Raw genomic sequence first — 23,849 nt, forward strand, 5'->3', positions numbered from 1 at the left:
CTGGCAGGAGTTTTTGTTTGTTTGTTTCTTTTACCAAATATAGGCTCCACATCATCCTCAGACATCCAGACAGACAGATATGTAACTTGTGAATGTATATGTAACCACACATCATTTCTGCATATATATGACTTGGGACAGATGAACCCCAATTAACAACAAATAATTAACAAAATCTAAAATAAGGCATGAATGACAGACAGAATAGTATAATGCTTATTGATCCTGGTTTCGTAATACCATATGTTATACTCCACATGCATCACTGTAACTTTTCATAATACAGTTAATGTGTTTACATTCACACTACACTGATTCCACTGTATTTCATAATAGCCCTATTGTACTGCTGCACAGTAAGACATCCGCCGTGTTGTTTTATGGTGCTCACATAACCATAACTTCTATTTAAAGTCTGCTTGTTTTTTAGTGTTCTGTAAAACATCTACTCACAACAGCTTTAACAGAAGACACAGCCTCTCAACAAATGTTGCTGAAAATAAAAGAGTATCAAAAATAAACACTGGTGAATTTAGTTTGTCATATTAACAGCAGGCACTAAAACAATACAACTGAAAAAGGAATTAACTAAAAAACAAAAAGATCAAAAATATAAAATCAATAAATATATATTTTATATGCACATATCTGTTAACGTGTCAACAGTGTTGTCCAGCATTTGAGTTAAATTAGAGAGACAAAACGCCATTCGGATAGTGATCAATCATTTAGATGGTAAAGAAGTGAATTAGAGAGGGACAGTACACACGTTGCTTTACAATCAGGTTTTTAGAGAAGATTTTAAGGTCTGCATTGGAAACACAGACAGGCTCCTCCTTCACAACAGTGGCTGAGAGTTCATATCCTTGGCAGAAAGAAGATTGTAAGACATTGCAGCAGGCAGATGAGCCACCAAATTCCAGAATCTCAAAGTTCTTCTAGCACTCTCTGGCAGTGATACAGTACACAGTCAGAGAGAGAAGACAGGGGAGAGCGCATCCACACAGCCAGAGATGCATCATTCACACGACAGTGCATCAGACAGGGGGCGCCACTGAGCAGACGACAGGCCACAATACCCTCGGACCCTGAGAGGTGAGAAGACATTAATGAATTCAACCATACATACATTATACTCTCAAATAAACATTAAATCATCAAATCAATAAACATATGTTTATCTAAAAAAAAAGTAACTTAAAGGGAGCATCATATTCCTCTTTTTAAAGAATGTGGGCTATACAAAACATGCTCATGAAGTTTTTTGCACAGAATGAACCTCACATAAAGAGATCTCGCCAGTTCTATTCTTGCAAACTTCGGTCCTTTTCAGTATAAGCCATTTAAGGGCTCCGTTATGTTTATGTAAATAAGCTGTTGCTGGCCACTCCCCACCCATCCCATGTTTTTTATGCTGAGCATTTACTACATGTGAAAATAACAGAAAACAGAGCTATTTAACCCTATATGTTTGAAATAAAAAATCATGCAAAAAGTGAGTTGTAATAACTGGTTAAATAAATGAAAGCTTAAAAATGTTTTATCATAAAAAAATTATGTTAATCTCTGGAACTCTCAGCTTATCCAAAAACGCATGTGTAAAAAAATCATCAGTGAACTTCTAATTATGGTTGGATGGAGTACAACGGTTCTTACCAATGATGTCTACTATATGTAGCTGAAGGCTGTCTTTCAAAGCATTCAGGGTGGCTAAGAGAGAATCTCCAGTATTTGTTAAGAGAGGTAAGTTCTTTTTCACATCATTAGAGAATGACAACCACAATTTTCCATATTCCTCTGTGCTTAGCACCAGGGGCCTGTGGGTAAAAGAAACACACACATAAAACACATTTAAACCTTAGTTCCAATCTGCTTAACTCTACATTAGCTCCTTCTTTTTGACATTTTAAAAAGTACAAAATAAAAGTATAAATAAAGCGTATGAACAACTTTTATTATGGCTGGCTATTGAACAAGAATAAGCAAAAGAATTTGACTTTCTCTGTCATCAATCACTGGTTAAATATAATCAGATATTCAGTTTATTTCAGGCAGAGCTCTGGTCCTTTTAGTCAATACCTGATAAAGTCAGCTGTGGAGAGGTTGCCAGAGAAGGGCAGGGTGTGTGTGTGTCCAGGCTGTGTTTGATATGTGACGAATCCAGTGAAAACCACCTGAGTGTGAGGTCTCTGCATCAGCAGAGTGTAGCGACACACGGATGAATTCCTGCCGTCCAGACACTCAATCACATTTCCTTTTAGACTTGCAGTCTAGGGGATGAAAGGGTAAAAAAAAGTGCAAAAGAGACATGTAAAATGGCATGTTTAGTGTTTTAGATGGTTCTTACAATCAGGTGTACAATCACAAGTAACATCACTGTAATCATTTATTAGCAGCACATTTTACCCAAACTGTGTGGCTATACTGCGTATAAATGTAAAAAAAACATTTAAGTACTTAGATGAGCTTAAATGTCTACTAAATCTAAATATTTTTATTTTTACCATTAATATCTTAATAATAGCCACACTATAGGACATACAGTATGGCTAAAAAAAAGTCAAGACAGTATCTGGTAATGCAATACATATACAGACATGCCAAAAGTCATATGAGAGAAGTACTTATAATTAGGTGTAACCTCAGGAACCTACCCAGGAAAATACCCACACTTATATAAACGGTGAGGTGTTAGCTTATGAGTGAGGCTCAAAAAAAAAAACAGCGAGTTCAAGCAAGGCCTGGATAGTGGATGAGACTTAGGTGGGACAGTGATGGGAATGATCATGACCGGCAGCATCTGGCTAGAATTATATGTGCAGACAGACAAGGGACTCCTAGTAGCATCCACTTTCAATTTTTAAAAGTGGGCATGGCAAAATCTCTGGCCACAATACTAATTCCTGACTTTTGGCATGTTAGTGTAAATATGAACAATCCAATAAAAAAAAAAAAATGACAGTTATTGGGCAACTTCTAAGTACTCAGACAAACTGAGACATCTCTTACACTATTCTAAATGGTAATCTTAAACGTTACAAATATTTTATTCACAGATAAGATTTAAAACAATAAGCAACACTGTTTAAAAAATATGGAACTGATCCAAGGCATGACTGATCATTTCAAGTCTCTAAGCATACCTCCAGCTCCTTACAGCTGAGCTCAACTGCTATATCTCGGAGAGCTGTCTCTGTGGGGTTGGAGAGGAGGAACACAAGTAGCAATGCGTCTTCTCTGAAGACACGACAACAAGACACAGACAGGTGGGAGTCAGCAGTCATCTTCACGATGTCGGAGTGTGGCAGTCCTTGCAACTCAGATGGTAACTGTAGAATCATATAGTCAGAACTGTGGGATGATGTGGACGGCAGTGGTCTGCTGCTGTTTTGAGGTGGCACTACAGCTTCTTCTGCCATTTTGCTGGGTCTTACAATTACCATGTCACTTCCTAAAATTTGTGAGGAGTTTGACTGCTTGTCCTCTTTTACACTGACAATGTCACGACCCTCGTTTTCACCCATACCACTGGCTGGCCGGCTATGCTGCCTGGAGTCAAGGCTGCCATTGGCCGTGGTGGACTTTAGGGTATGGTACAAGCTTTGTATGGGTGTAGCTGGCTCCTCTTCTAGCAGGCCACCATACAAAAAGCTGTCTGCTGTGTGGTGGGATGAATGGGAGGAATTGGAAGACATCTCACTGGCGCCTGATGATGATGATGATGATGCCGACTCATGATGACGGCCCTTTCTTCTGAATCGTGGAGCTGCAGCCTCAGTTTTCCCTAACTGTGAGAAAGAGAGAGAGAGAGATTATTTTGTAATAAAGTAATCTAATTACATTCTGTTACTTTTTAATTACTTGTCTTTTTAAAGCCATTTATTCAAACCGACAAATTTTCATTCTAAACCTACCTTATAATTTCTTTAAGTGAAAACAGTCAATTAAGTCATATTTCAGATGTTAACAACAAACTCACCAAAGACATAGAGTTCTGAGAGCCCAGTCCAACAAACAGTGATGAAGCCAGCTGCTGTTTCTCCTGGTCCAGCTGTGCAGGCTCTGGTTCAGGCTCAGTTTCAGGCTGCGTCGTTAAAGTTTCTGCTGTCCCTTGCTGGTGAGGAGACTGAACTACATCGCTGGGCTCTTCCACTGACACTCGCGTTCCTGAAGGCTCTTTCTGAGGTAGGTACCCTTCTTTCCCCCAGACTCTCTTCACACCCTCCAGCATAAGCGTATTTGCACTGTAAACACATTTGACTTTCATCATCACAATAATATAAACAACTGCAGAAATAATAATTTGCAGTGACAATAATAACTAATTAATAACAAAAGACATTGTGATTTTGATTCTGTTGGAATGTTACACACCCTGTTCTGTGGGTTGGTTCAGTGCTGTTACCGGAGAGGCCGGAACTCACAGAGAAGAGAGTGGGAGACTGTCTGTCTGTAAGAGTGCAGGAAGACAGGCTCACCGGCAGAGAGAGTCCATATGGTTCCAAACTCAGAGCTAATGAGAAACACAGAGGAACAGGCCCAACAAATGATTTACATAAAATGTATGGTTTTTAAATTATTTTTTTTACAGCATTTACAGTCCACTACAAATGTTTTATTTAGTTGTAGTGCAAATGCAAGTGGATTAAGTTTCAATTTCTCAAGCAATAAAGCGGGATTTTCTACCTAGGCTCACAGTAGCATGCGACATAATCTTTTTAAAAATGATTTTCCCCATGCTGCTCTTCCTACAACTTCTGTAAACAAATACTACATTAATATAATAATCTATATTGACAGCTACCAGGACAATAATAAAGCAAAACTAATGGACACCAAATGAACATACCTCTCTGTTGATTCTCCTCATGTCTCTGGTGGGGTGGTTTATATGGTGCAGCTCCAGCTGCTAGAGCATCAGACACAAATCCATCCAGGAAGGAGAGGGATGAGTCCACCTGCACACACACACAAACACAAACACACACACACAAAATAAAAATAAAATCTAAGAAATGCATAAATTACTGCTTAAAACTTTGTAATGGTTTACATCACTTATAAACAGGATGTTATGGAACCAAGTAAATTCACCTCCAGATTGTCCAAGGGAGCAGGGCGAGGTAGTACCCGAGCATGGAGCTGTGAGTCCTGACTGAGGAGGCGCAGCTCATGGGCCTGTTGGCGGAGCACTGTGTCTAGAGAGGAGGACAGGCTGTCAGCCAGCTCCAATGCCAGATCTGCACATCCTGGGCCCACACACAGCTTGGTGAGGGCAGACAACACCCAGCTCCTGGTCTCTGAGCTCACTCCTCTCTGCTCCAGCAGCTTGTTCAGCAAGCTGATCACTTCCCGCTGGTCCTCATCCTCTTTTAAGCAGGAGTACTCTCCCAGAACCTAATTAAAAACGTTGCATCAATATTTAAAACACAGCACACACAGCTTACCTAGTTCCTGTGGAAGTAATGCCAATAGAATAGGACTCTCTGAAGAAGAAAAAAAGAATGACGTTAAGTCATCCAATACATTTTGGATGAGTTAGGCTGTTGGGGTGAGATGGGGAGGTGATCATCCAAAATCCTAACCCCACTATCAGTGTTTCTGCTAAATGCAATTAAATCTTTAGAACAATCCTTTAAAATCTAGTAGAAAGACTTCCCTGGACAGTGGAGATAGTTACTCCATCAAATGCAGGATGTGACAGCTGCAGGGGTCCCAGTACATTTGTCCATTTGATGCAGGGGTGCACAACATCTGTCCTGGAGGGTGAGTCTCCAGCAAAGTTTTGAATGTGCCCTGATCATACATACCCACTTTGCCGGAAAATATATTGTTGAGTTTAATCAGGTGTGGTACGGTAACTAGCAAATGTTGCTAAAGATTGGCCCTTCAGAACTGAAGTTACCTCTGTATAATTCTGTGAATTTTGAAAGTTTATAGCATTAAGCTTATAGGAATTAATGCCCATTTTAAATAGTCCCTCCATTTTTACATGTTCAAAATTAACTGGACAACTGACTGGACAACATGTCCAGGCTGATTTTGTGACAAATTCAGGTGATAAAAGGTCTGAAGCTGTACAAATAAAAACTAAGATGAACTAATTAGGTATGGCATACCACATCATCAGGCAAATATAATGGAGGCAATGTTATGGCGTGAGCTTATATGGCCACTAATGTAACCGGGTAATCTGGCTGCTGACAGAAATAGCAGGAAAATTCTGAAGATTTATGTAAGGTGGCACTCTACAGTACAGTTTTTTGAGGCAAATAAATGCAATGCCACCTAACCCTAACTCAACTGAGCATGCTTTTCACATTCTGAAGGCTAAACTGAAGGCAAAAAAAGAGTCACAAACAAGAAACAACTAAAGGTGACTGCAGTAAAAGCCCAGTAAAGCATCTCATTAAAGGAAACCCAACATTTGGTGATGTTAGTGGGTCCCAAACTTCAGTCTTTAAGTACAAACATTTACATTCTTATATGCAGACTCCTTTTAATTTGTCCAATTACGTCTGAGACTGTATACATGGTGGGACTATGTTTACAAACATTGCATCATGGTCTTACTATCAATGTACATGATGTTAGATCACATGTTAATTAAGGACAAGGAAAATTACCATAAGCAACTCTAAAGCTCTCTAACTACAAGCTAATTATTAGAGTGGAGCTAAAGTGGGAGCAATATGCAGCAATAAAGGGATGTGGTGCATGTGCATACTCACCCAGCTGACGACCTGTAGGAAGCGCTGGGGGAGACGGGAGCAGTCCCCCTTTAACACAGTTAGATAAGAGTCCACTGTATACAGCTTCAGATGCTTGTCATCTTCTTCATTATCTGATCCTGACACGCACAGACAAAGACACAGACAATCAAACAAAATAACTGTTAAATTTAAAGATGAAATTTGATGGGTAAAAAAAATGTAAATTTCTCATTAAAATCATTATTTTACATAAAACCTAGTATTATTCTTTTATCTTACCCTCAGCAAGCAGTCTGAGGAAATTGTTGGGAATGTCCGGCTGCATGAGGTCCCCACCAAGAGAGAAAACCACGTTCATAGTCTGAATAAACCACTCGTTGTCTGGAGCATACGTTCAAGGCTTTTATAGGAACATAACAATGTCAGATCCACAGATTACATTTGTGACCTATAGTACTCTTTTATGGTCATAGATGAAGCTCTTAGACAATACTGTAATAAATAATGCTTAACCACTGTATATCTATGTATAATGATGATTAAAAAATTGATGTTAGGAAACAATTAAAGGATATTTTTCAGCCAAGTCAGCCACTTTCCCAACAAGATCAATAATGGTGTAGTCATCGTTACAGAGTTTTAAAAACCCCAACATTTTGTCCACGATCACAGTGACATTCTGTGCATTAGTGATCCTGAAAAGCAGCTCTAGGGTCTGAGAGAGAAGGATAGGGAGGAGAAAGAGAAAGAAATGTAATTGAAGCAAATCCCATAACGCTATTTAATTTTTATGTACAAACTGTTAAATTAGGCAACTGATCATACACCTTTGAAAAAGAGCCAGTTTGAGGTATTTAGTTAAATGGTCCCAAAGGCAAGCCTTCCTCACCTCTCTCTTAATGATGAGATCTGAGTGGTCCAAACATTCTATAATCGTCATCTGGTGCTGCAGGGCGAGGTTGGCATCATGCTGAACAACATATGTTAGAGCTTTCAAGCCTAAACCATCCAGATAGAGAAAAAGTGAGTTATTTTTTACTTACAGTGGGAAACAAACAGTTCACTATTTTGTTGGTCTCTGTTTTGTATATCTCCTGTACCAAGTAATAATAAAAAAAATAAAACATTGTCTGGTTTTAATAAAAAGATAGAGGTAGCATCTTTACCTAGATACTTAAGGTTGATCTTTGGAGACAGCACAAAGTTCCCAATACATCTTGCAGCCTTTTCCAGCAGATCAGCTTTTGGGTGTATTGTATAGATAGCTTTGACACACTCATACAGAATAGCTGTAAATATAGAACAGTCAAAATAAAATCACATACATTACAGAAGAAGATTCATTATATTTACACTCCTACACATTTCAGGCTGACTCACCATAAGTAATATTGTGGTTCATTTCTGCTCTTCGCAAGGATTCATCCAAGACTTCATACATCAGCTCGCTGGTGCTGCAGAGTGCAAAGAGCATCGTTAAACAACAAACAATGTTCAGCCAGATTAAGTTGTTACAGAGCTTAACTGATCATGTGTGTCACTGATAAGCTTCTGTAAAGTATCTCTTAAACTACTGATCAGGGCCTTGTTTCTTAAAGGCATTTGGCATAAATAACCTCTTAACATACAAAGAGAGAAAGAGAAAGAGAGTGTGTTGAGTGTAATGCTTCTTTGACTATAAAGGAATTGTGAGACTATTGGTCAGCATATTCAGGCTATAAATTACTGATCATCCTATTTGGTTAATGAGTTACTGGGCCGTGTATGTCAGAAACAGATACCTCTGGTCTTCTCTCCCAAGCAGTGAGAGGATGCGTAGCAGCTGGATCTGAAGCCATGGAGCCGGCACACTGTGGAAATTAAAGTCCAGGGGCAGCTTCCCTCCAACCACCTGCCTCAGGATGGTCACAAAGCTGCCCGTCAGATCCTTGTAGCTGGCAGGGCTCTCCTGAAAAGACAGAGTTGTTACTTTTTCTGGAGCAAATCTGACGAATATAACAATACAATTTTTAAATTTAGAGTAACATCACATGTTAACAGTTCAAGTTTTTAGGCAACTTTGGAGACAGAACAATTTGAAGCGAGTAACCTTTATCAACTGTTGGTAGATGAGTAAGGATGAGGTCATGACTCCAGGGTCTTTGTCACATAAGGCTTTCCGGAATTTGCCATGAATATGCTGCACCTGATTTGGAGCTATTAGGTAGAACTTATACAAAGCGAGCACAGCTTTTCGCCTTATAATTTCCCTGAAACAGAAAAAACACAATGGCTCTTTAAAAAAAATAGGCAGGGGTAGATCACATTATCACTGGGTTCATGGCTCATTTCTGGATGTGTGTGTGTATCAAACTTACTTTGGATGTGAAAGCTTCTCCTCTACCAGTGGCAAAATGGCTGGTATCATGTCTTTGGGAAATATTTGACTAACAACAGTCAGAGCCATGCAAACCTCAATGAGGTTGGTGCTTTGAAGATCCTGTAAATTATGTATTTTGAATTAAGAACATATGTATTTGGTAAAGTAGTGACAGAATGGAGAGTAATCAATCGAATTAATGTAATTTACCATACCTTTAATACTGTATTAACCAGCAGCAAAAGCAGTTCATGGCTCTCGTTAAGAAACAATGACACTGCAAGGTAACCTGAAGTTGCATAAGGTAAACGAACATGATTATGAAAAATGAACTACAGCAAGTGAGCTAAATCTTTATCTTGGTAATCTTTCACCATACAAAAAGTTTAGTTCTTATTCTAATACACTCCAGTTCCAGATTTTAAATGGACGGTACCTACACTACTTGACTTATCTTAGATTAACTTAGCTTTTTGGCTTTTCCATTAGATTCCATAAGTTAGCACCTGGTACAGTTAACCAGATACTTTTTAAACAATGTTGCAAGTGAGCAGAGTTAGGACTAAAATGAGTTATGTAAACCTTGCAAAGCTCTGGTTGGCCAGAGAGAATTGTCACTCTTTGCAACACAATCCAATTCATACATCCAGTAAAAATGTATCATTTGTAAAATTTCCCAGCTACAGAAGAGAACACATTTTATAAGTTGTCACTCAAATTACGCTAATGTCTTTTGAAGAGGTACAAATGTTAATTGGATTATTGGCCATCATAAGAATCCAGCAATAGCAGAAACATCACAGCTACATTTTGGAGCTGTGACAGTGGAGAATAAACCAGGTTTCAGCTACCAAAAAGCAAGTAAAATCAAGCCCAATCAAGTATTGTAGCTACCATGCAGTGGAATAGAGTAGTTTTTTGTCTGGACCTGAAATTTCAGGGTACTTGATCTTCAGGACCATAATTGTAATGAATCAAGAGCAGGTCAATTATTGTACATACCAACTCTTTTCTCAAGTACTGTGCCTTGTTGAGCAAGTTTGATAGCATGGATGTACACAAAATCAGCTTCATATCCAAGCATCTCACAGTACATGGCTCTCACCATGAGCTCCCTCATCTGTCTCTGAAAACATAGTTATGTACAGTGCAGCGTTGGTGTTAGTGACAGCATTAAACACTATTAGGATTCATTATGGTCATCTAGTACTACAGAGAAAGTCATTAACAAATCATTTTTCAAAAATTACCCATATTCTACACATCAACTAGCATTTCCGTAGTTAGGTTTTATTAGGGGGTACATGGTTAGACTAAAATAGCTCTGAAGCAGAATAAATGAAAGAAAACACCTCATCACTTGAGCATCACCTTTAGTATCACAACAGATACGTGGTCAATGTGTACTGAGACTCACCATGGTCGTATTGGGTGACGAAATCTGATCTTTAATAGCAGCAAGTTCTTTACTGATAAGCTTCTCCTCTTCCTAAAAAAATAAAACAGAGACTGAAGGGTGGCTAAAGGTAACTCCACATAATATGCCCATGTAAGCCATGTAAGGCCTGTATTTGTAGCCCAACTTGGTCCACCGGTTTCTTGTTGGCCCCCATGTATGTGATAAGACCAGAAGGGGTTAAAACTACTTGTCTCCAGTGACACTATACTATAATGAAGATGTTTTAGGGAATTACAGCAGGATTTTTTAAACCTTGTCCTGGTGCACCCCTGCCCTTTACATATTTGAGGATACTTTAACATACCTGCTACTCTAAAATGATCAATATTATTTTTGGATAATTAACTGATTAGTGCAGGAAAAGCACTAAATGTGCAAGGCAGTGGGGTGCAAGGACTGTCTTTAAGAAACACTGGATTACAGGAACATTAATTGCAAAACAAGCAAACAAGCAGTATGTAACTCAAGAAGGAGTTGTTGGAATAAAATTAAAGTTTTGTGTTTGCATGTATGAGTAGCCTTATTAGGAAATTTTGTTAACAGATTCCATTATGGCAGTTGCAAACAGTACCAGTAAAACGTTTGTACACACCTTCTAATTCAGTATTTCTCTTTATTTACTACTTTAATTTATTTTCTAAATTGTAGATTAATATTAAATACATGAAAACAATTAAGGGGCACAAAACAAGTGTTTGCCTTCCACAATCCCCTGACCTAAACCTGACCAACTGAGACAGTGACTTGAGGTGAAAAGCAGCAGCTATTGTTCAGCACCTCCAGGAACTCATTCAAGTTCATTCATGCTGAGAAAACTATTCCAGGTGATTTTATCTCATATAGACACTGAGATTAAAATAGCAAGAGTGTGCAAACCTGTCCTCAAAGCTAAACGTGACGACTAAATACAAAATATTCCGGGTTATTTAACACTTTTTTGTTTTTACAAAATAATTCCACGTGTGTTTTTTTAAAGGTTTAATATATTCAGTGACACATTGTTAAAAAATAACATACAAGAAAAGAAACACATTGAACGAGAAGAGGTGTGTCCAGACTTTGGAATGGTACTGTACGGTACTGTTGTAGATTTTGGGAAGCCCAAATGGGTTCCAATGAAAACATGTTTACACCCACCCAGAGCTCAAGCCCACCTGAAACCCGAGAACGCTGGCGGTTTAAGCAGGCTGTCTGCATACGAGCCTGCGGTAAAAACACGCTGACAGCAGCAGCAGCAGCGCGGTGTGTGTAAATACTCACATGTTTGGAGGAGAGTTCAGTGATACTCCGGATTAAATGTCCCAGTTTGGAGGTGGAGGAGAGTTTAGCGGCCCCGGGCTGAGAGTCCAGCGCCAGCAGAGCCGGCAGAGCTGTGAGTGTTTTCTCTACAACATCACTCATCTCAGCTCACAGACTCTCTCACCATTAACAGCCCTGTTCCTCCAACACAGCGCTGACAGACAGCTCCAGAGAACTCCAGAGAGCTCCAGCACACTCCACACAAACAGCCGTGTTTACAGTCTTCACTACACAGCTAAGTAACCGCCGCTACTGTCAGCCATACTCACGCACTGCTTCTTCTGTGGGGAGCTGAACTCACACAGCTCAGTATCGCCACACACTGGGCTCCTGCGGCACTACACCAGGGTTGCCAGCTCCAACAAAAATATCCAACCCAAAGTCAGTCTAAAACCCGCCCCTCAGAAGCTTAAACTAGCTCCAAACATATGTCTGTCACATTTTTGAAGCAAATGGCAAAACAACAATAAGTATACGACTTAGTATTTTGTTCATAAGGAATTATTGTTATCTATCCTTAAGTCATTAATAATATTGTATCATTATTGTTTTTTGTTTATTTTATAAAAGTTTTAATAGTACAATAAGGTTCTTATTGTTGTTACCAATCTTCCAAGAAATATTGTTATAAAGATTGCTTATAGTCTAGACTTGTACACACTTGTCCGTCGTGTTGACCTAACATCCAAAGCAACACTCACTTTCTTTGTGTTTTGGGGGCCATGGTAATTATATAAAAGTATACCCCCAAAAAAAAAACGCATCCTGCCACCCCTGAATTTTCAATTTTCAAACAAACCAAATTTGGTGGAAAAACCGCAAACCTGGCAATTCTGATTACAGCAGGGTTTTTAAAAACATGTACTGGCGCCCCCTGTCTGTTTACATTTGTGAGGATTCCCTGCTTTAAAGACACTTTGTAACATTTTTCAGTTAATCCGTTTTATACTGTTTTAAATAATTAACTATATTATTGCAGGAAGAATTAAGGTTCTCTCAGTCGCTTCCGTGTTCTTTAGGGAAAAAACACACTTGCAAATTTAATTGCCCTCCCGCCTGCACCCACAGGCTCACAGGTCTCAGAGTCAGGCCCAATTCTCCTTTCTACCTCTACCCCTTGTTTTCGAGTGCAACACTTCCCCTTGAAACAGAGTTACAGGCTGCACCCGCACTGAGACAGCGGATCTCTTTTAATAGGATATTGACTACAGATAAAGTGAGCCAATCAGAACGATCGTTTCCAGCTCCCCTAACACTATCCAGCCAATCGCAGTTGTGGATGTTTATACTCCTCTTCATTGCAGAGAAAATACTACATTTTGAAATGATAGAAAATATTTGCCAGTTAAATAAAAGCGGAGGCCTTGTGTTATTTATTTAATTGGGTGCACTAAACAGTTATGATATTAAATCATTTCTTATTTTAAATCTCTCATAAGAAATTCAGTTAGCTAGTGTGCCATGATGCTCAGTCAAAGAGATCATCATTAGTCTTTTATATATTAGTAAGTGTACCTGCTTAGGGACTTACATGACCAAACATTACACGAAGGATGTACATCGACTTCTTAACAGAAAATTTAGCATCAGAACGGCCTATAGTGAAATCAGGGAAAAGCTAGCTGCACACAGACGGTACACGAGGACCACTTTTGTAAAAGAATGAGCATTGCTACTACACTACATTCATCTGCCTTGAGCTGGGGTTATGTGGACGTTGTGATGGGCAGATTACAAAAGCCAGTAAAGACGTGGCTCACACCACACACACTCCTTTACCTGAACTGTTTAAAAAAATATCAGAAAGTGAATAAAAAAAAGAGCAGAATGTGAAAAAAGATTTGAAACCACAAACATAAACTCGAAGATCTAAAATACCAAAATACTCTAAAAAGTGAAAATGCAACAAAATTAATTTAAAACAATTCCAGAAAAACATTTCCTATACTTATTAATTTGAATATAGTGGTGTATTTTCAATTTTGCATTGTATTTTGCACGATTTGAGGAAAAAAACTGATATTGTGCAATTTTGTTGATCTGTGACATACACTTTAATATAAAATTAAATATTCAGCATGTCATGAAATTATTAATGCACTCTGTGTATTGACAGGTGGAGTAAAACAATAATATAAGGCAGACATAGAGAAAAGTGGGAATTTTAATTTTGCATCAAGCAAGCTGTAGCATGACGTATGGTTTAATTTGTTTAAATGAAATGATTTATGTGAAGATACTGTAACAATACCGTACATTGTCCAGCACTAGACTGTATGTAATGTTGTGTTTTCTGTTCAGCCCTATGTAATAGTTGTGACCTTATACACAGCGGGGTATAAACTCTGTAGGGTAAGCATGCATTTTCAACGTGAATATGACAACACAAAGCTTAGAGTTTATAAATGTGATTTATGTACGCATGAAGAACAAACAATTTACTTTTATCTATTTAGGGTTATAAACACAGCCAACTTAATACATTGCTGATATTTTAATGCAGTCATCCACTGAAATACATCTTTAAATATCAGGTTGAAATATTATATCATCGCTGTCCAATGAAAAACAAGTATTAGCAAAACAGCAACTTTACAGTAGAGAATAAAAACATTCTAAACTTTTAATGGAAGTTGATGGAGTCCATGTAAAAAGAGGTTATTTCAGGTCACTTTAAAGTATTTCTATTGGTCCGTTCATCAAGAAATTTTGGCACAGTGTGGAGTTACTTGTTTTTCTTTGGACAGCAACAATACTAGCCATCATATCTGATCAAAACTGCTGTGATCAAACTGATCAATGATGTAGTGATAAATGAGTGTCAGACAATGACAATGGTAATAAAGAACACTTTTTCTCATATTTCAATTTGTAAAACCCATTTATTTATTGATATATTTATTTTTGTTTACTATTATTATTGTGGACAGGTATTATGATATATACACTCTGCTACAGTAGTAACTGTTCCTATAGTGCAAGTATCACTTAATGACAACCAGATCAATATATGTCAAAGAGCACATGATAAGGTATCATTTCAGCTGAGTATGGATTGTCTGCATATTAGAGTAGCGATCAGCACAAAAGTCTCTCTGAGTTTCAACTGGCTGGTATGCTAGTCTTCTACTCTCTGAAACAGTTAATTACTTTAACTTACTACACCAGCTTCCTAAAACCACTATTAACCCTCCTGTTATGTTCAACTGTAAGAAACAGAAGTAACGTTCCCAGATCAAACTGATCTGTGTTTAATCATGTTTAACAATCCAGATCAGGCTTTACTTTTGATAAATAAACGAATAAATAAATAAATAGAATTTGGCCTGAGAGGTCATCCACATTTTTCGTTTTTATCCTTTAAAGCCTTAAGTATCATTGCTGGGTCAAAATGACAAGAACAGTATCGGTGTAACATAAACCTATATAAACACATTAAATCAGCCATTTTCCATTTGTATTACATTTATTTTAATAATTAAGCCCAGCAGCAAAGGTTTCATGCTTCACAATGATTTTTTTTTTTTTGCCAAAAGACTAGTTTGAACTGGACCATAACAGAAGGGTTAAAAGTGAATTAAACAGAGTTTAAGTTTAGATATGTTTATTAAATTATTATGTATATTAACAGAATATGAGGTCATTCAGCTGGATGGCTTAAAAAAGACAGATGCTATGGGTGATTACAGGTTTCTATAAGGCGAAAGCCAGAAATTTCATTACAGAAATATTGGTAGAATTGAACCAGGAGAGTAGAGTAGGCTGTATACATTTGAGACATATAGACAGTGTTTCTGAGTTCTGTTAAACCTGGTTCTGAGTTTGTAATAAAAAAGTCTTGTGCTCTGATCTGTTTGAGTATAAACTACTGTCGCTCTCAACCCTGTTCTACTCTATTGTGCATTTCTCACGAATCCCTCATGTTGAGTTTCTAGTTGTTCTAGTGAACCTTGATGTTGTTGATCTAGTGAAGCCAGACAGCACCTAGTAGGCATCACATTCCCACTGACTCCACAAACACTCAGGCCCAAACCTACAGAAACAAAAATAACATTTTTAGTTTTCAAAACAGAATGAATGGTGATTTTTTTTGGTCACTTAAGATAAACCATTAATAAAAAAATTCTTTTTTAAATGTGTTAACATTTGTGAACAGCCAGTTGGTACTGTTGATAATGATTTCTTAACCTCTTGAGACCCAGCATCCTCATATAGGGGCATTGCCTTTCTGATACTTACTTTGTCCCATAGACTGTATATAGCTGGACAGAGCATTGTCTCTCAAAAGTGAAGTCACCACAGGTCGGACACCCCCTGCTGTTCGGTTTCAGAAAGCTGTGTAACTCCACTCATCCCCATAGGTTTCAATGGCAAAACAGACAACTTTTAATCCCGTTTTTTTTTCTAATAAACTGTAATTCTACCTTCTTTATTTAAATGCAACAGTTGGTATAACCTCTGTTTATATTGTCAAATTTTATATCCCACAGAATTCGTTTTATAAAAAGTTATTCAGCTCTATTCAAAAAAGGTGTGGTTATTGTAAAAGGGCTGGTTATGGGCGGGACCAATAACAGACCGTCAGCTCCGCTCTGCAGTCTGTGACCGCGAGGCAGCCCTCAGGGGCGGGGTTATTCAAATGAGTAGGTTTCTATCCACAGTCTTTCTCCCTCCTCTGGTCTCTAATGCGCATACTCGGGTATCAGGATCGCCAACATGGCGGAAGATTTTGGCTTCATTTTCATTGAATAAATGGGAACGGCAACACGGCGTCCATCTTTTTTACAGTCTCTGCTTTGTCCTCATTTGGAGACACTGCCTGTACTGTCTAGTGGTCACATGACAACATTACATTCAATTGATTGAAAACAAGCAAATCCCAGTCAGAAGTGTCTTCAGCCAGTTCAGACAGACAGAAACATGGACCAGGTAGAAATTCTCATCCAAGTTTATGTTTGAATCTAGCTTATTTACTTACTATACAGAGTAAAATTTTGCTTTTGGACTAATTTTGTCCTTATCATCTAAAATAGACAGGAAAAAATATAAATGCACACCAAACAAAAGTCTGGATCTCAGGAGGTTAAAATATGTTTGATCCTAAGAGTTGTTTTAAATCCTAACAAGTGACAGGAATATATCACTTAACCCAATGCAAAAGTTTACCTAACCCATTTAAAAAAAAAATGGAGGTCATGTAAATACCTCTCCTACATTCATTGCATTTTAGTGCACAGCTGTAAAAAATGTGGAATTTTATGCTTGCTCTTCATTTTCTTACCCGTAAAGTGTGGTCCCAAGACCCTGAGCAGAATGCTGTCCCGTCCGGAGAAACACGGAGTGTACTGACTCGGTTCTCATGTCCAAATAAAATGGACACGCGTGTTCCCTTTAGAACGTCCCACACGTTGATTGTGTAGTCATTGTAGCCACCAAAGAGTAGCCGGCCTGCAAGACACATTTACATTAAATTTTATTTAGTGACAATAACCCTTAAAAACTGCATAGTATTAGGGTGGGTGATACAGCAAATATATGGTATGACACTAGCAGATATTTTCATTTTCTGCAAACACAACAAATGAATAAAGATGCGATTTTTGCCAAATGAGCAGTCGGACACGAAGAAATTATTTCTGACATGCCAGAGATTTTGGTTGCTTGTTTTACAATGTGAGCTGTCTTGCGAGCTGATTTCTTAACATCACGACCTGTTTTCCCAAAATTCATTGCAAAGATACCCGGAGTGATAGTCTTTCTTACATGGGTATCTTGCATCTGGATATATGGAAAATCTTTTTCTATGCACTTTCTCAACATTTTGCATTTATTCTGCTGCACTAAGTGCTTGTAAGAGCTCTGCCCACGGACAGTGTTTGACATTCAGTGTGAGTCCTGTGTCTTAGCATCTCAGTCGGACCATACAGTGTGAGCAAATAAATCGCAGGTGTTGTTTGTACACAACAAACGATTTAAACGTGCAATCTGATCTCTTCACAATGCACCAAATAAAAAAAACACAGTGTACAGATGGCTTAACATTAACAGAAGTGGAGGCACTTACCACTGATAGAGAAGTCTACACTGGAAGCTCCGAATATGATGCTTTCCTTGGAATAGATAGCCACCTCTCTATCTGCCCTCAGATCATACAGACGACACTAAAAACAGATTGATAAAGCTGAAGTTGTGCAGTCTTGTCTCACTAGACTTCTAAAATTAATTTTAGAATTATTATTTTTTTATTAATCATTTTAATTTTAATTTGAAGGTTAAAGAACAAGATACATAATCTGGAAAACTTACAGTAGCATCATCAGAGCCAGAAGCAAAAGCATCCCCACTAGGATAGTATCTATAGCAGAAAGAAAATATGAAAAACATATATTTATTAGCATGTGACTATGTTGTTTTTCCTCAAAAGTAATAAAACATAAATGCCTTCTAAATCTCCATTTAAACCATCCTGAATGATCTAAATTAACTGTTTTGTATTGGAAATTTGCTTAATTGGTATTGAGCATAATTCTTTGCATATCATAAGGTCGCTGTCACACAAAAACTAATAATGTGTGCTTACTTTGACTTCTTTTTATAAAATGTTGTTAGCAAAACTTGCATCAAGAGAGAGCTCCAAAATCAATAGAATCAGTTTACACTGACTTCCATTAAAATTTACATTTTCTGTTCTTCTAGTAAACTTACTACCTACAAGGTTAGATAATACAAGATATTAGGTACAAAGTTTTTAATAAAGATAACTTTTAATAATTTTAGGATATTTTGCCACTGATAAAATGATGAAATACTAACTTAATTTAGCAATTACACCCTAATGTAATGAACTTTTAATAAATAATAGTTTGGGTGATATTTGTTTTTGGCAATTCATACTGGCTGTCAAATGGTTACAGCATATTTATTAAGGTCACATCCATGTTTTGTTTGTGTCGATAACGAGATTGTTTTGACAGGCCTATACAACAATTATGTAAAGGATCAGCTACATTAGAGCTTTTCGCAAATAACAGATCTATATGTCTTAGTACAATAAGAAAAAGCATTATGATTTCAAATTTACATTGACATTAAAGGAATACTTTAGCATTTTTTAGAAAAAATCTGCTGCAACTTCATAATATGACTGATTGCAATGAACAAGGATTTTAATTTGCCCCTTCAGCACCTGCCCGTTTCCTCTCCTGTGAGTGAATTTAAGCTAAATGTAAATGTGTCTCTATCGTAAAAGGTTTTCTGAGTTTTTTAAGCATGTTAAAATTTGTATTCATGGCCATTTCTCTTGTGCCAGTGATGTAGCAGACTGGGATTGGGATGAAAGCACTTGTCTATTTCTTTAGGGCTGAAAAGCTCAGGGGTCACACAATAGGACAGTGAACTCACCGCACGCTGTTAATATCTGACTCATGTGTTTCGAATGACTGGATGCACTGCCCTGAGCGCATATCCCATACATTCGCCTTCTTATCACAGCCCTAAGGGAGAGGTGGGGAAATGAGAAAATACAGGTCAATGCACAAGCATAACAACGCGTATGGTGTGAATGTGAGAATGGGAGAGAGAGAGTAAATAGTAAGAGAGTGCTGATTGAAGCATTTCTGCTGTATTGTGGCTTCTGCTAACCCCAGAAACGAAGGTGTTGCCAGTTTCAGAGGGGGCGAGGTCTAGGCAGAGTACATCAGCAGCATGACCGTGGAAACTCTGCAGCAGCTGCCCGCTCTCCACATCCCACAGCGCACAGGTTCCATCACCACTTGAAGTCAGAATCTGAAATACAGATCAAATCACAGACTGGGTAAAGATCCACTGCTATTACTGACACAAAAAGGAGAGCGAGAGAGAGAGAGAGAGAGAGAGAGAGAGAGAATGTTACAATTGATTCATAGACAGTCACAGCAGTTTGATGCATCACACAAACAGGTTCATAGATTTTATATATATATAAATATATATATATATATATATATATATATATATATATATATATATATATATATATATATATATATATATATATAGATATGTTAGGTAAATACCAGGTAAATACCTATATCCTATTTAAGCTTATTAGTCACATAATATGCTCTCACAAGATCTTTGTGCACTGATTCATAGAACAAATAAGTATGTATGATAAAATGTTTTTGAAAAATCTGCGCTAAAATGTGTTATGTGAACCTGACAATTAATGATTAGATTGTATTTTTGTAAACCATTCTGCTTTTTCACTTCACCTGCATGTCAGAATTGGTGAAACTGCAGGCGGACAGGTAATTGGTGTGCATGGCCACTGACTTCTTCTTAGCTGCCAGGTTTTCATTCTTGTCCAAAGATAACGGGTACACTGAACACTTGTTGTCAAGACCACTAAAAGATATATACAGGATGACAAGTTAAAAAGAGAATACAAATCCACTGTTTGTGTTCTTAAACCCCTAACCGTTTTATTTAGTTATCTAGCTTGTAATAAGGTAAAATGTAAACCTCCAGAAATCATTTGATGGAATGTATTACAGATACTCACCCACAGGCCACTGCACACCCAGATGGTGCATAGGCACAGGCCATCACCCACGTACATGGCATGGTCACAGCATGTTCCTACAAATAGAGGAGAAGAAGAAAAATAATAAAATCACTCTTCACATGTAAGCAGGGTAAGCCTTAATAATACCGAACACAGAGTGGTTACCTTGTTGGTTGTAAATGCGTCCCATACGATCACTTTTCCATCCTAGAGGAAAAAAAGAGCACAGTTGTTTTGGAAAGAATGACATCTGCCCTGAGACCAGGAGCTGGAGTTGTTAAAGGAATAGCTCATCAAAAGGAATAGCTAATCAAGGCACGTTTAGTCATACTTTTGCTATGTTGTTTGCAAGCAGCAGAATTATGTAAACCCTTGAAAGACCAGCAGCTCTTTTAAAAATAAATTATTTTTTAACCAGCATCGAGGCTTTTTAGCAGTGTTTTATCAGTGTATATACTGGGTGTGCCTCCCACCTTATCAATTAACATCAGTGTGTTGCCTGTCACTCAAAGCCACCTTTTCTTGGGTATGCAAATACATTCTATTTATTGAGCACCTGCCTCAGTATTGTAGGCTGTAACAACAAATTAGCTTTATTCTAATTTTATAGAAATTACTAACATGTCTAATAGGCAGTCAGGGAAGTTCACATGAGGTAAAATCATGGCTGGTTATAGTCAGTGACCTAAAAAGATAATCATCATTTTCAACATTAATCAATTTATTTGTGTGGAAATACTTTGGTTAATGGAATGCTCACTTTTCCCTTGCATTGCTTGATCAGTTTATTTTTGGGGAACTATTTTTCAATAAAATTAAATTCAGAACCATGGATAGTTCCTAGCATGATGCTTAAAGGAGAACTACAGTGTGATATGGATTTGGGGTGTAAGCAAAGCACAATAACGAGTATGAACTGACAATGCTAGCGATAGGGGCATAGTGTTGCCTATGTAACAAGAAATCGCTATTTTACTCAGATTGCCTAAATACATATGCAATCACTATTTTTACACAGATTGCAACAGATTGTATTTTGGAATGCTGGTGTTGAAAAGAGGTGGGCTATTCGAGAAAATCTTTATATTTATGATCATGTTGCACTAAACCTCAAGTCCATTTCACACCGGAGTTCTCCGTTAATTTATCTAAAAAAAAACAACAACTAGTAAATTGGTTAAAAAGGTCAGTTTACCTGTGAGGAGCTGACAATCCTCCTCTTGTCCTTACACCAGTCCATACAGAGCACTTTATTGCCATGGCCCTTCAGGGTTCTCCGGGTCTTCATGACAAACTGCCCCAGCGGCTCCACCTTCTCTGCCACTTGGTGAACTGTGTGAGGAATCATAGTTTCATTGACTCGCTTGTTCGTTCTCAATTTTAATCATTATTAACGTAAATAAACACTATAAACAATATAAAGTGTTTTTTGTTTCATTGTATTAGAAACACATATTTATCTTGTTATAAGTATATTATTAAATATAATTATTTTTTGTTTGTTTTACCCTATTGGAAACACTAATATCACGTAAATATCCTCCACCATATTTTATTCGTTATGTTATAACGAGTAAAAACTCTGTTCTTTTGTGTTTCATCATATTAGAAACACTAGTATCATCGAGTAAAAATCCTCCATCATATTTAACTTATGTTATTAAGTATTAGTGTTTTTTTGTGTCTTAATACTAATATCATCGATTAAATATCATCTACCATATTTAAACCAGTGTTTTTATGTTTATCGTATTAAAACACTAATGCCATCGAGTAAATCTCCTGCACCATATTTAGCCCGTTATGTTATTAAGTATAAACAGTGTTTTTTTGTGTTTTATAATATTAGAAACACTAATATCATCGATTTTCTTGACGTTTGATGGATGGATATCCTGTCACGGACCCACACAGAGTGCGCCTGGAGCTCGGAGAGCAGATTATTGCCCAGAAAACCTCCATCATGTGTTGACAGCGATGGAGAGTCCCATTCCAGATCCGGGACATGAAAATCCGTTCCGGGATTTCGTTCCTCTTGCGTGGGCAGCTCGGCTGCAGAGGTGCTGCCCAGGCAGTAGGAACGAAATCACGGTGCGCATTTTTACGACCTGGATCTGGATTCTCCCAGCTATATATTTATGTACTACCACCGCATCCCTTGCCAGGTAAACGAGGACACACACAGAAATACACACGCAGACACACACAGCCGCCTGAAACACAACAACACCAGCAGCAGGCTGTGTCTCTCTGTATCTGTGTGAGCAGGTCTGTGCAGTGGTCCAGGCCCCCCTCTCTCTCTATAAGACACTCACGCTCCACATCATGCAGCTTGGCTCTCTCCTCCTCCAGCTTGGTCTTCAGAGCCTCAGACTCGCTCTTCAGCTTGGCTATGGTCTCACTGGGCTGCACCTCCTGAGCAGCCATTTTCACCGCTGGAAAAAAGCGCTCCACCTGCACGCAGAGAGAGAAGGCTCCTCTTTTTCCGTGAGAGAAGGAGACAGAGAGAGAGAGAGAGAGAGAGAGAGAGAGAGAGAGAGAGAGATGAAGGAGAGAGAGAGACAGAGAGAGAGAAGGATGCTGGATAGGCAACAGCTGACGCAGCTGCCGTGACGTAACGGGAGGGCTTGCTCTGCCCACAGAGACCCACAGAGAGACTCAGGAGTTCAGCAGGAGCAGGGCTGTGTAGACTACACAGCTCTCTGACAGGATCTCAGCAGCTCAGGAATCAATAGTAGAGCATTGCAGGCAGAGCTTATACTGATACACATCCAGTGTAGGGTGGAGTGTGTGCTCTCAGAGCCATTGTGTAATTTATTCAAGGATTTAATGGTGTTATTTGATAAGAGTGTGATTTATTTTGGTTTTATAGAACTCTCTCATTAATGCAGATCTGGAAAAAAAATGAAGAGATCACTTAAGTTTCTGAATCAGTTTATCTGATTCTGCTATTTATAGGTATATGTTGTTTTATTCTAAAAACTAAGGACAACATTTCTCCCAAATTCCAAATAAAAATATTGTAATTTAGAGCATTTGCTTGCAGAAAATATGAAATGGCTGAAATAACAAAAAAAGAGCTATCAGACCTCAAATTATGCAAAGAAAACAAGTTCAAATTCAAAGTTTTAAGAGTTCAGAAATCAATGTTCTCCTTCACCAGTCTTTTGGATACCTATGCCACTACTGGTGCAAAAATTCAAGTAGTTCAGCTTGGTTTGTGGCTTGTGATCATCCATCCCTCCCCTTAATTATATTCCAGAGGTTTTCAATTCGGTAAAATCAAAGATTAAGTCATCTCTAATTTGTTCCAAAGCTGTAGTATAGAAAGGCTGTTTTAAATTCTTTAATATGCTATTTGGATAACATTTTGATTTGTTGGTTTTACAGGACTCCAAAATCTGGGTTAAACTTTTTGTAATGTGGGGAGCAGTAGCTCTCCAGCCCAGATTGTAGAACCCAAGTGCAGAGCAG

General features: G+C 38.0%; 2 protein-coding genes across 2 annotated transcripts; both read right to left on the bottom strand.

Annotated features, from left to right (window-relative positions):
• Positions 1-613: 613 nt before the first annotated feature.
• On the bottom strand, positions 614-12,131 carry ap4e1 (adaptor related protein complex 4 subunit epsilon 1). Its single transcript, XM_007235139.4, has 21 exons — positions 11,792-12,131; positions 10,490-10,561; positions 10,075-10,198; positions 9,288-9,361; positions 9,071-9,192; positions 8,803-8,962; positions 8,495-8,661; positions 8,094-8,167; positions 7,880-8,002; positions 7,603-7,712; positions 7,289-7,428; positions 6,993-7,105; positions 6,732-6,850; positions 5,095-5,397; positions 4,850-4,958; positions 4,375-4,513; positions 3,980-4,244; positions 3,144-3,788; positions 2,080-2,270; positions 1,657-1,817; positions 614-1,088 (listed from the first exon to the last, which is right to left on the bottom strand). Exons 1-21 carry the CDS (start codon positions 11,930-11,932, stop codon positions 928-930), a joined length of 3,513 nt encoding a protein of 1,170 aa, XP_007235201.3. The 5' UTR covers positions 11,933-12,131; the 3' UTR covers positions 614-927.
• A 2,561-nt stretch (positions 12,132-14,692) lies between these two features.
• Positions 14,693-22,889, bottom strand: gnb5a (guanine nucleotide binding protein (G protein), beta 5a). The gene is made up of 11 exons (XM_007235138.4): positions 22,691-22,889; positions 21,571-21,707; positions 20,541-20,582; positions 20,373-20,449; positions 20,083-20,215; positions 19,472-19,615; positions 19,232-19,323; positions 18,137-18,185; positions 17,895-17,991; positions 17,112-17,278; positions 14,693-15,863 (listed from the first exon to the last, which is right to left on the bottom strand). The coding sequence occupies exons 1-11, from the start codon at positions 22,800-22,802 to the stop codon at positions 15,852-15,854; spliced, it is 1,062 nt and encodes a 353-aa protein (XP_007235200.2). The 5' UTR covers positions 22,803-22,889; the 3' UTR covers positions 14,693-15,851.
• Between the last annotated feature and the right edge of the window lie 960 nt (positions 22,890-23,849).

The sequence above is a fragment of the Astyanax mexicanus genome, chromosome 2 (genome assembly GCF_023375975.1).
Source record: "Astyanax mexicanus isolate ESR-SI-001 chromosome 2, AstMex3_surface, whole genome shotgun sequence".
Classification (NCBI taxonomy): Eukaryota; Metazoa; Chordata; class Actinopteri; order Characiformes; family Acestrorhamphidae; genus Astyanax; species Astyanax mexicanus.